This window comes from Cydia strobilella, chromosome 16, assembly GCF_947568885.1.
Source record: "Cydia strobilella chromosome 16, ilCydStro3.1, whole genome shotgun sequence".
NCBI lineage: Eukaryota > Metazoa > Arthropoda > Insecta > Lepidoptera > Tortricidae > Cydia > Cydia strobilella.
In genome coordinates, this window is record NC_086056.1 from 12,963,862 (window position 1) to 12,977,306 (window position 13,445).

The window sequence follows — 13,445 nt, forward strand, 5'->3', positions numbered from 1 at the left end:
GTCGCCTACCTAAAGGATGACCCGTTTTCATTTTGCGATTGCATTTCAATGGAATACTTAAATTAAGCATTTGCTATAAATAAGTAGGTACTACCTACATATTATAAACAGACCGACATAAGTTGTACAAATCGTCAGTGTGTTGTAGAGTCGTCGGACCAGGTCAATAGGGTATTTGACTAAAACCGTAAACCGTAAAGGTAATTACCTTTATAGTTTTATACGGGTTTTAAAATAGAAATTGTGTCCAAAAATAACTGCTGTCTACGTTTCTCTATTAATGTTCTGCTGCTTTATTTTATGCACGGTGTAAAATAATTTATATTAAATACAGTCAAATACCCTATTGACCTGGTCCGACGACTCTACAACACACTGACGATTGTGACGTCACATGCTAGTGTTTCATATAAATTCCATAGTAGCAAAATCGTTTTGACAGTTCGAAAAAGAAACTGATTTGACTGGTAGTCAAATACCCTATTTTTCATGCAAAGTGCCACGTGAAGTATGGAGTTTATAGGGATATGGATGCATTCTCAAGTTTGTGCAATTAGCGTGGTCAGAGTCTACCCAAATTGCCTATAAATTACTATTTTTCCCACACAGGAAATCGATACGCTTGCCGTGATTGAGATGAAACGAATATTCAGTAAACATCTGCCTTTATTTTGAAACTCAACGTTATCAGTACAATCTCTCGACCCATCTTGCTACTTTAAAGTACAATAGGGTTGCTTGGACAACAGCCCTGTCAATAGCCCGTACTTTTGTTACGATTAACACAATAAAATAATGTGGCACTTGAACAAGCGAGCAAAAGCAGATAACGTGATTACATCACTTGTGAATAATCGGTTAAAGACCCCGGTTTATTAGATGTTAGGCCACAAGTTTTGCGCATGATTGCGTATTATAAAACAATGTTTGTGTTAGTTTGTAATCTATATATCAGTTTTCTTGGACCCTATTGGGCAATGTACCAAAGTTCTTTAGAGCTGTAAGACTAATAGAAGATAGAAATCTTAACAGTTAATAGAAGTTTAGTAGGTCCACTTAGTAAATTTTGCAGCTAAGGTAATATTGAAGATTAGATTACCTACTATGACCACAGAGCACCAACCTCTTAAGGGTCCCCGGCAAGCTCGGTTCTCCATACAAACGTAGTTACGAGTTTGCTCTGAAACTTTGTACTCACAATAGGATAAGGGGATAAGTTATATCTATGTCTGTAATTAGTTTATGTAGCTTCAGATACCATAGTTAAAAAATACAGTGAATTTAAGTTTTTCATACAAAACTTGTTTTTGCTCTATTTCGTTTGTTTTATAAACTGGAGCTATATACTTAAACTAATTACAGTAATTACAGACCTAGATATACCACGTCATTGTATGTGCAAAGTGTCATTACAATCCAAAGCATAGTTTTAAAATGAGAACGAAACTCCGTTTGTATGGGAAGGTGAAATTCGGCCGAGCTTTCCGGGGATTCTTAAGGATGAGAGAATAATGCCGAAAGTTAAAGCTAGCAGCTAAATACCTATCTACTGCATGGAGCTTAATTTCTGGCTGTTACATATATCGGTCCCTACGACGTTTTCGGGACAGGAGATACAAATGGGAACATTGATTGAAACTGAAGAATTATTTTCAGTGGGGTATTTACTGATCCGTCAACAGATAAGTATATAAACTTTAATAAACCATTCATTTATTTTCACGTCACAATAAATAAAACAGTAAATAGAAAGTCCATGCATAGATCGTGATCGGCAACGCAGGCTTCGTCAAGTGGACACAAAAGCAAATCAGCAACAGGCTTCGTCATCGACTTACAAATGATGTAATCCGCAACAGGCTTTGTCAATCTTAACCACTAAATTAAACTATTTAGGCTATGGTGCCACCCCGGACCGTAGCCGGCCCAAACGTCCCCATGACACTGGCAGCGTTGCCACGTAAACTTTAATTAATACCTAATATGTACATATACCTACTTTAATTGATATTCATTCTATACTGCAATAATAATTGTAAGTGGCATACACCCTAATGCAATTTTAATACGCAAGTATCGTATTACCAATCGCAAACAAAATTTAAATTACAATCAATTCCCACATGCTAGTAAAGTAATAACATTCTTTTGTGTGCAAACAGTATCGTTTACCATTCAATTTGTTGTATGAATGAGTTTACGTCACAACACTCCTGGAGCCAGCGAGGCGTGATCCCTTTCTGCGGTCACTGATAACATCTATATAGGGTATCAAAATCATCCCCTGAAAGGCGGGGCATGGGAGAGACCTCCCTTAACCAGTGTATATATTTGAAGGATCGAAAAGCCGGCCCATTTAGTCTGTGAAAAGATGGACGTGTCTCCTGTGCGAAGTTCTAGGGGAACGGATTTCAGTATCGAGCGGATTTTGAGTGCGGATTCGAGTCGCGAGGCGCCGGAGACTCCGAGTTGGTTGTGCTGCACGCGGTACCGACCTCCGCGGCTTCCACGTTAGTGTTAATAGAATTTACTTATATTTATTTCTCATGACTCAAAAGTGCATAGGCATTAGGCAACGATTTCGGATCATAGCACCCGTTTGCAAGCAGTCAGCAGTTTTTAGCCCACTCTGATATTCGTTTGCAATTTTCCTTGAGGTGTTTGGGTAACCCCAAATAACTTGTTTCTGAAGTAGCCTGCCTCAATTTTTTTTTTGCTTATCTAGTTATCACTTAGCTACTAAATGCACATCTCTCGTTTAATTTACTCTACTACTATTTACTTAAATAGCTAGTGCAATTGTGACGATTTTTGACTGATATTACTTGTTGAAAATACATAGGAGCCAAAGTTGACTGATTTTCATACGAATAGCACAATGTCCTTATAGCCTAACTACGACAGTTATGAATATGATTGCCTTAATTTTTTTTTACCAGTTAAAGATAATTAGTTAAATTTCACGATTTAGTTCTAGTCTGTTATCACAAATTTGAGGTTATCACATGGCTGCGCTGTTTAAACTGAAGTTTCTGGAAAGCAGTTTAGGGGTCACGCGGGCAGTTTGCTGTGCTAATTAATGGCAAAAATTATATGTATTTATATTAATTATAGTATTTACGCTATACAGTTCATTCAGAGATCTGTACTGTAATTAGTATTCTAGTCTCGTTGCTTCGTGATACTAAAGCTCGGTCGCTAGAGTCTCGTTGCTAGCTATGATATTCGAGCCGATGCTGAATGGTCGAAGTGCCAACTCTAAATGGCTAGGTTAGTGTTGGGGGTAAAGTTGTGGTAGGGTATGTACATCTATACAATTGACAACAGTTATTGGTTTATGACAAAAATCTAAAATAGATAAAATTAAATTGTACAGGAGCAGTCAACAACGTGTGTCGGCAACGGCGGTCGGGGCGACACGCACGCGTTCCTTTTACCGCGGCGCAGGCGGCAGCACTAGAAGCGGCCTACGCGCGTGCGCCGTACCTAGCACCGCCGGCGCTGCGAGCCCTAGCTGCAGCTCTACAGCTGCGAGATGATAGAGTAAGTTAGATACATCCGTGTATAAAGTCGGGCCAAGTTAACTCTGCACAAAAATTGAGTAAGATGCCTTCAGGCGGTTATATTTATCCTGTTAATCCCCCCAAGTTTCGGTTTTTCCTCTAGATTCGAAGGTTCGAAGTAACCAACCAATATTTACATTCATGACAGGTGCTCGTATTTCCAATTTGACCAAGCGCTGGTAGCTGGTACCTATTCTTCTTTGCTGAATAAGTAGGCAAGCGATAAAATGTGCGAAGTCTAACCCCAGGCTCGTATCAATGACTGTCATTGGACTTACCAATGTACGAAATATCAGTTATATTTGGTAAAAAAAAACATCGTGACGAAAGTTGCATACCTCATTACAGTCATTTCACAACAACTTTAAAAAACCCAATGTGAAATTGGGGATTTCCGCATTGGACTAGCGTGGGAACCACACACTTTTGTACAGGAGACTTTTGCTTAATAGTGGGACAATTTATAATCAATTGCAATTTTTGGAAAAAAGTTCCTTATCGGACGGTTTGCGGAGGGTAGGCGAAAAAAACCATATTACTGCGACAGATGCAACTGTTTGATATTAGCGTCACATATTACCATACTAGTGCGATAGATGCAAATGTTTAATATTGGCGTCACAAGCCATACTAGAGAACAGAACAGAACAAAACAAGACCCAAGACACGGGAACACAAGAACAAAAGAGACAAGACAAGACAAAAACATGACTATGAGCATTATGAGCATGAACATGAACACATCACCAGCCTTTCTTAACTTGAACTTAAACCGGTACTTAACTGTGAGAAATCCAAGTTACCGATTTACTTACGGTAACGACTTAAAATAAAACGATACTTATATTTCCATATTTTAAGCAGAAAGTAAGAAAATAATGCCAACATTTTAATTTAATAAATACCGTAAGTGAGTTAACAATACGCCATTAAACACAGCTATAATGTGTAAAACTTTGTTGCAGATAAAAATCTGGTTTCAAAATCGCCGAGCGCGGGAGCGCCGAGAGAAATGCACCAATATCGCCCCGCCCCGCGCCGTAGCGTTACCACCTTCGAGACTACCAGTGACCCACACGTGGACTCATGAAATGTCTAACACTACTCAGGATTATACAAGACAAATTAGTTCTATAGATGTTGAAACTACATTTGAGCAAAGCGAGGAAAGTCGAGATTCTGCTGACGAGCATTCTCCTGTAGATATTGAAACGGTTGATTAGTATAGCTAGCGCGAATTTACAGTTTTTTCAAAACAGTATTTTCAGGGGAAAACAGGCCTTTAATGAGATAAGTCGGGTTGTTTTGGATTATAGGAGCGGTTATTTCCGAAAATACTCACTGTACTAAAAATGACCTGCGTTTGTCTTGAAGTTATTGTATTAGGCTTGAAGCGAAAAAAAAACTCATCCCCACCGTCACTGAGCTAGGCTTGAGACGGATAGAAAAGCAGACGACGGACATGGCGAAACTATAAGAGTTCCTGGTTGTCTACCGAATCCTGAAACCTATGCAGCGTGTCAAGAGATTGGTGTGTAGGTAATACTGGTAAGAGGAAAGGGGACGGCCGCTTCTCCGTACAAACGTAGTCCCCATTTCCCTTTCTGGATATTGACATTATGCAAAATAATTATTTTTGCATAACTTGATGTAAGTATATTAGCCATAGCTATGCCCCTACGTTTGACTTTCTTAGATTTTTTTATTATTGTAAAGATTAGGAGCGGAGATTTCATACAAATTTTTAAATGCTCCTAACTTTTATAATAATTAAAAATTCGAAAAAATCAAACGCAGGGGCATAGCTGTGGTTGATATACAACAAATTGTGTCAAAATATTTTCAATAATGCTAATATCTACGTTTGTAAGAGAAGGCGATTTCGCACGAGTCCTCCACTTTCGTGTTAAGTACCTAAATTAAGTGAACACGACAATGTAATTACTATAAGATGATTATCATTGAGAAAAAGAGCATTTATTAGTAACTGTGATACCTATTGTATTGTGTGTAAATTATTAAATTAAATAAATCTTATGTAACTTTACTCTTAATCAGTGTTTATGTTACTACAACAAATGCCTACTGTAATAGTATCAATGAGATTGTTACGAGAAAAGGTCAAACGAATACTCGCCAATTAAGAATTAAGTTAACGACAAAGTAACTATAAGATTATGTAGCTATATAATGTAGTATTACAGTCATGGTAGTTACTAAGCGGTACCATTTACCTATCACAAAAAATTAAGTGAAATCAGGTAGAACTGAGTCAGTTAAACTGACATAGGTAGTGCATAGGTACGAATTAAATATACTGCCACGATAAGAGTCTACTATTCCGCACACCAATAAACCACGAGCCAAACGTTAATTGCAATTAACAATTAATCAGTACAAATTGAACCGTAAACCGTAACGGACGGTTACAATTTACGGTTCAATTTGTACTGGTTAATTGCATTAACGTTTCGGCCAACACTGTTAACAACCCTAAAATTATAACAAAAAACTATAAAAACTACTACTATAGTCGCGCGCGCACGCTCAACGAAGGTGGGTGCGTACATACGATCGCGGTAAAAATGACGGGCGTAATTAAGTGCAATTCGTGTAACATAGTCATCGATGAACTGTTGGCTTATGTTCAAAATAAAGTGTCGTTAGTGGACGAGATAACGCTTGTGCGGATTTGTAAGTCTGCGTTCTCCAGTGATGAGATCAAAAACTCGAAGTCGTTACTGTTTGACTCGATTCCAACGGAGGCACGCAAGATTAATCGAAAAAGTGAAGGCAAAGAAGAAAGGGACCTGCGAGACATTTTTAATGTTTTTAAGTCAACGGAGCCGGACGTAATTCCAGTATTTGTGGCGAGAAAACTCGAGCGTCTGCCACCGATACTATTTAATAGTCTGGATTGTACTAAGCTCTTGAAAGACATGCTCAAGTTTCAAAATGATTTAGCAGAGATTAAAGGGACGTACGCGACTTTGGAGCAGCTGAAGGGGTTGAAACTCGAACTCCTAGCGAATAAATATGATACGTTACCATCGACACCTATTTGTAACGTTAATAAGAAGCGAGGGGCTGCCTGCTGGGCTTTGGATACTATGGATAGTGGACCTGTGGGCATTCTGCAGTGCAATTCGATGCTGGATAGCTATCATGATCGGGAACAAGCATCAAAGAACGGTCACCCGAATAAAAACATTTGGGAGGTAGGCGCGCAAAACACGACAAACGGGTCAGCAATTCAACAACCGTTATCGGATGATAAGAGCGGCAACGACGCGGCAACGTTGAGTGGCGGCGTTGCCAGGCCGAAACCAGCTGTGCCCGAGCCCGAGAGTCAGCTGATGGACGATACCGTAAACAATAGTGGTGGATTAGCAAACCGCGTAACGCATGAGTCATCATCTATTAAATTGCTAGATGAGGATAATGAGGGGAAATGGGAGAAGGTGCAGAGCCGTAAAAAACAACGAAAATATCGTTTTCATGGCAAGTATGGTGTTGCGCGGGACCTTCAATGTAATTTCAAAGCGGCAGAAAGGAAAGTTCCTGTCCTCATTACAAACGTACATAAGGAAACAACGGAAGATGACATTATTCAATACATTTATGGTCAAACAAAAGATACAGTGTCGCTAAAAGAAATAAACATACAAAAACGGCGTGACTATAAGGCATACAAGATGTACGTATCTAAAAATAAATTACACATGTATTTGAATGAGAAGTTGTGGCCTGAAGACATTATATTCAGACGTTTTGTAAATTATACGAACGGAGGGAACTCTGTGACCGGCCTTGAAATCAAGAAAAATGAATAATACAAGTAAGGTGTGTACTTTTGCCAGTTTTAACTGCAAGTCGATAAAGCGCTCCATAGATGGTGTGAGGGAGTTATGTCGTACCTGTGACGTAATAGCCTTACAAGAAACATGGTTACTGAAAGAGGATTTATGTTACCTAAGCACTGTAGATAGTGAGTTTGGGTTTACGGGAACTTCGGCCGTCGACACGTCAGTGGAAATACTACGCGGTAGACCGTATGGCGGAGTAGCGCTTTTGTGGAAACATAGTGTTTTTTCTGAGGTGTCCGTGATAAAATGTGATAATAGTCGAGTGTGTGCAATCAAGGTCGCCATTAAAGATCGTTATATAATTGTAATGAGCGTATACATGCCTACTAATTCGGCTGTGAATCTGTCGGAGTTCACGGACTGCCTGGGTACGGTGAGTGCAATCATAGATGAATATGGCATAGAATCCGTTTATATTCTAGGAGATTTTAATGCTAACCCGGGGGAATTATTTTTCACGGAGCTAATGGAGTTTTGTAGGGAACAGAACTGGTCTTGCATCGACGCAGATAAATTAGGTTTGAACTCCCTTACTTATACCTTTATTAGCGAAGTGTACGGAACCCCTAGTTGGCTCGATCACGGTATCCTTACCCGGGCGGCTGTGCATTCTGTGCGAGATGTGCGAGTCAAATATGACTCATTCTGGTCTGATCACTTCCCTCTTATCATAGAATGCGATTTAGAGTTATTAACACCTAAGCTGCCTAGCACAATAATCGCGAATAAAAAACTAGTATGGGGGGAAAGAACGGAGCAACAAATTGAATTATATAAGAGGGAGGCTCATTCTAGACTGGGGCGTATAGACTTCGACCAAAATTTCTCAAACTGTGCAGATAGATATTGCGATAGCGTGGCTCATAGGCGTATTATTGACAACTTATATAGTAATATTGTAAAAGCATTAAGTGAGGCAGCAGTATGTGGTAGGGGTAGTAGAGCGAGGGGAGCAAGGGGTAAACGCGTATTGGGGTGGAATAAACACGTCGTCGGGGCTCATAGGGTGGCCAGGGCGAGGTTTCTCGAATGGGTGTCATGCGGAAGACCCCGGAGTGGTATAATGTACGAGGAGATGTGTCTCAGTCGAAAAGTATTCAAATCTCGGTTAAAGTGGTGTCAAAATCACGAAGAGCAGTTAAAAATGGATACTCTCGCTGAGAAGCATTCTAAGGGCAACTTCCGGGGTTTTTGGCGTGATACAAAAAAGATGAACGCTCGTCCGGGCCTTCCTGTGAGTGTTGGCGGGGTGAGTGACCCCAAAAGCATTGCTGATGCCTTTAAAGATCATTTTCGTGTGCAATCTCCTCTGGGTGCAGGGAGGACGGCGCCCGATGCTCTGACCGGCTTGGTGGGGGGGATAAGATTCACAGCTAAGGCAGTCGCACAGGCAATTAAATCTATCTCGCGAGGTAAATCTCCGGGCCATGACGGTCTGAGTATCGAGCACCTCCTGCATGCCGGTCCACATATCGCAAGAGTCTTAGCTATGTTTTATAACCTTTGTCTGAGTCATTCCTATATACCTACTGTTATGTTAAAAACGATAGTCGTACCTGTAGTTAAAAATAAAACTGGAGACTTAACGGATCAAACTAACTATAGGCCAATTTCTTTAGCAACGATTATTGCAAAAGTGTTTGATTGTATGCTTAATACACAGTTAGAGAAATATTTGAAACTGCACGATAATCAGTTTGGTTTTCGTCCTCGACTGTCCACAGATAGTGCAATACTGTGTCTTAAGCATACAGTCAGATACTATACCGATCGTCTGACCCCGGTGTATGCCTGCTTTCTGGACCTCTCCAAAGCCTTTGACCTCGTGTCCTACAAAGTACTATGGGAAAAAATGGAGAACATAAACATGCCCAGGGAATTAATTAATATATTTAAATATTGGTACGGACACCAGGTCAATAGGGTCAGGTGGGCAGGAGCAACATCGGAGGAGTATGGGTTGGGGTGCGGGGTGAGGCAGGGGGGGTTGACTTCTCCCGCACTGTTCAATCTATACATGGACGCGCTGATCGGCGAGCTCAGCAGTCAGCATGTCGGTTGTCATGTGGATGGCGTGTGTGTGAATAACCTTAGCTACGCGGACGACATGGTGCTGCTGAGCGCGTCGGTTTGTGGTCTCAGAAGGTTGTTGAGAATTTGTGAGGAGTACGCTGTGAGCCATGGCTTGAAATATAATGTGGCTAAAAGCCAATATATGGTCTTTGAGGCCGGCAGTAATCGACCATTGCATGTACCTGATGTAACTCTGTATGGAACACCACTAGAAAGAGTAAAGAGTTTTAAATATTTAGGGCATATCGTTACTGCTGACCTGAAAGATAACGTTGACATTGAACGGGAGCGAAGGGCATTGTGTGTAAGGGCTAACATGTTGGCGCGCAGGTTTGCTCGGTGTTCCAGCGACGTGAAGTTGACGCTGTTCAAAGCCTACTGCACGTCGCTGTACACGTGCAGCCTGTGGGCTAACTACACACAGAAAGCATACAATGCACTTCGCGTCCAATACAACAACGCGTTCCGGGCAGTGATGGGGCTGCCTCGCTACTGCAGCGCCTCGGGAATGTTCGCGGCAGCGCACACGGCGTGTTTTCATACCACTATGCGACTGCGCGCCGCGTCCTTGGTCCAGCGGGTGCGAGCCAGCCCCAACACAGTCCTAGCGATGATCGCGGACAGAGTGGACTGTCCTTACATCATGCACTGCTGTGACAGGCATGTAATTAAGACTGGCATAGGATAGGGACTTAGTGTATGCTTTAAATTTATTTTATTGTTTTATTAATAGGTACCAATTTTTCGATTTCAATTTTAATTTTATATTTGTTTTTATTATTTTTATGACGTGCAAAAACTGATTATGAGCCTTGCAGCTTGAAATAAATGAATTTTATTTTATTTTTTTATTTTACTATCACAATTAGCTCCATGCATGAATTTATTTTTATTTTTGGATTCATAATTTATATCGTTGGAACACCGGAAATGATAAAAATACTTTTGTTAACCTTAACATTATTTTATTAAAAAATATTTAAAATGTTGAAAATTTTTGGCGCGAATTCGACAGAGCGTGATGACGTCACACGTTGGGCGGCCCAACTGACGTTTGCTACTAATGACACTAATCTGTCGAACGCGTGACGTCACGTGGCGTTTCGAGCGTTTCGCTCACTAGCTTTTCGCGGGCAAATTTTTGTACTTTTTATTTAAAATTTTAAGTAATTAAATGGTAATTTAAAAACGGAAATGCATTTGTAACATGATATAACGGTAACAAACATCCGAATAAAACATATTTCGTTCAAATATAAACTTCATGCATGAGGCTAATTGTGTGATTGTAATAAAAATGTTTTTGGCAAAAAATTCATTTTTGGTACAAGCTTTTATCGCTGACTGTACCTTTCTTTCGACAGGCAACTAATACTCATCGAGACAATTCTAAAAACCCCAAACACAATTAGGTTTCGTTGTTTTATCACAGAGTACCTATGACCAGCACCTGTCTCCATCATCATATCATCTCGATTGTACCATCATATTGCATTGTCACCTGACTTACATACTCATGTATGCAAATTTTCAGCTTCATCGGAAACCGGGAAGTGGGTCAAATTTAACTTGCAAGATTTGACCCGTACATACATAGGTACATCGCAAGTTAAATAAAAGCTTGTAAATAGCTTGTAAACAGGCACAATATTTTTTGAAATGTCCAAATACCTAATTAGACACATGATTTTTTAGTACGACCAATATTACCTATACAGTACTATTCAGCTTGTAGTACTAGTAGGTTAGTATGCAGGAGATAGCCGTTGAATAAAACACTGTATTTTTATTGCACTAAAGGATTTGCCACACTGGATGCGTTCTGCGGGCAGCGGTCAGGTGAAACTTCAACTTCAAAAGTTGCTGTCAATGTTGTTCATACACATGTCATGTTGTTTTGATCCGGATATCATATCACGCTGACGACAAAGAATAGGTTAACAACACCTCAATTCGGGGGAGTGGCTCCTAATTAACCATTTTTATCTCTCACGAAGCTCATACCTATTATGCAAGTATAGAGTAGGGGTCAAGCCAATTATTTACAGGTCCTGTAGATAAGCGTTAGTACAGATTACCGGTCAATGGAAAGACGTCCTTATCTGTTATAGTGACGAAGTGATACGCACACCGTTTACTATAAAAACCGGCAAAAAAATCACGTTTGTTGTATGGGAGCCCCACTTAAATATTTATTTTATTCTGTTTTTAACCGACTTCAAAAAGGGAGGAGGTTATCAATTCGACCGTATTTTTTTTGTATATGTTACCTCAGATCTCCGTCATTTCTGAGCCGATTTGGTTTTTTTTTTGTTTGAATGTATATAGTCCCTAGTTGGTCCCGTTTTTGTAAAAAAACCAGTTTTGATGAAGGGATCCATTAGGAATCCAGGGAACTCTTCAAATCTTATAGATTTTCATTAACAAACCAAGCACTTTCATCCAAAACAGTACCATTTGATGAAGTGGAACTACTGATAATGACCAGAACGGGACTCTTTAATAACGCATATTTCAATTTTAAGTCCTCTTCGTTATATTTGTTAAACCCAAGTAAGTTGGAACATTTGTGTTAAGGTCTAGTTCTGATGATGGGTTCCATGAGGTCCAACTCCTCAAATCTTGATAGCTTAGATCCAGACCTTGAAACTTACCCGAAGTGCAAAGATGTTTAGTGACAGTTTGGCCAGACAGATGAAGAAACACTAAAAATGGAAACATAAAATTAATCTTAAAAAAAAAGTAAAACCGACTTCAAACGGGAAAAAATTAAATATTATCTTGTTTTATATGCGCTAGCAAACTAATACGTTTGAAGTCGGTGCCAAGCTAAATAGTTACAATACTGGTTCTTTTGTTCTTATCAATCTATACCAGGGCACCGAATTCAAACGTATCAGTTTGCTAGCGCATATAAAACGAGATAATATTTTATTTTTTCCCGTTTGAAGTCGGTTTTACTTTTTTTTAAAGATACATTTTTAGCATTTGTTGTTATAGCGGCAACAGAAATACATCATCTGTGAAAATATCAATTCTCTAGCTATTACGGTTCATGAGATACAGCCTGGTGACAGTAATAGGGTCCCGTTTTTTCCCTTTGGGTACGGAACCCTAATATAAAGTAAAAATGTGAATATAATGTGCGATTTGGAATCCTATCCTATTCTTGTAAGTCCCGGCGTACCTACTTGTAAAAATAGGTATAAATTCGAGTTTTGATTCTTATATAAATAAATAAACAGATTATAGACGCGGCTATTAATATTTTAATATCATATAGTGGATTCTAGTTACCTCTTCGTTATCTAATCTTCAAAATGCACTTGCAAGCATACTACGTATGCGAATTATATCATATCAAGTGCTGACGCCGAATGTTTATGGAAATATTGACAGTTCCGTTCAGATTTCTGATGCATGACTTGCACAAACTACGCTTCAAATTTTAAATGTAATTAAAAGATTTGCAATAATAACCCATTTTCATGCAGTTCAACGAATATTGGACTTTATGCAAAGCGTATAACGACCTAAATTTGACCGACATACTTTTGTATAGAGGAAATAATAGATAAATATGGGGCTTTCGCTTGAATGCATCAGAAAAGGGCCTTCTTGTCCCATACCGACATACAACCCAACGCCACAAAATGAGCTTTCAAAACCATTATCATGGCAGATTAACTTGTAAGTGATACTTTATAAGTTGTTAGCAAATATTTTACATCTAACACGTTTTTGTATCATATTTTATGGAGTTGTGGGATACCGTGTAATAAATATTGTTTTTAGGGTTCCGTACCCAAAGGGTAAAAACGGGACCCTATTACTAAGACTCCGCTGTCCGTCTGTCTGTCACCAGGCTGTATCTCATGAACCGTGATAGCTAGACAGTTGAAATTTTCACAGATGATGTATTTCCGTTGACGCTAGAACAACG

The 13,445-nt window shown here is 39.5% G+C and overlaps 3 protein-coding genes across 3 annotated transcripts; all 3 read left to right on the forward strand.

Moving 5' to 3' along the window:
• The first annotated feature begins 2,018 nt into the window (after window positions 1–2,018).
• On the forward strand, window positions 2,019–4,786 carry LOC134748545 (homeobox protein MSX-1-like). The gene is made up of 3 exons (XM_063683334.1): window positions 2,019–2,510; window positions 3,377–3,543; window positions 4,529–4,786. The coding sequence occupies exons 1-3, from the start codon at window positions 2,372–2,374 to the stop codon at window positions 4,784–4,786; spliced, it is 564 nt and encodes a 187-aa protein (XP_063539404.1). The 5' UTR covers window positions 2,019–2,371.
• A 1,327-nt stretch (window positions 4,787–6,113) lies between these two features.
• LOC134748413 (uncharacterized) lies at window positions 6,114–7,933 on the forward strand. The gene has a single exon (XM_063683198.1). It carries the CDS (start codon window positions 6,149–6,151, stop codon window positions 7,394–7,396), a length of 1,248 nt encoding a protein of 415 aa, XP_063539268.1. The 5' UTR covers window positions 6,114–6,148; the 3' UTR covers window positions 7,397–7,933.
• Window positions 7,934–9,446: 1,513 nt separating this feature from the next.
• Window positions 9,447–10,190, forward strand: LOC134748546 (uncharacterized). Its single transcript, XM_063683335.1, has one exon. The coding sequence runs from the start codon at window positions 9,447–9,449 to the stop codon at window positions 10,188–10,190; it is 744 nt and encodes a 247-aa protein (XP_063539405.1).
• The last annotated feature ends 3,255 nt before the right edge of the window (window positions 10,191–13,445 follow it).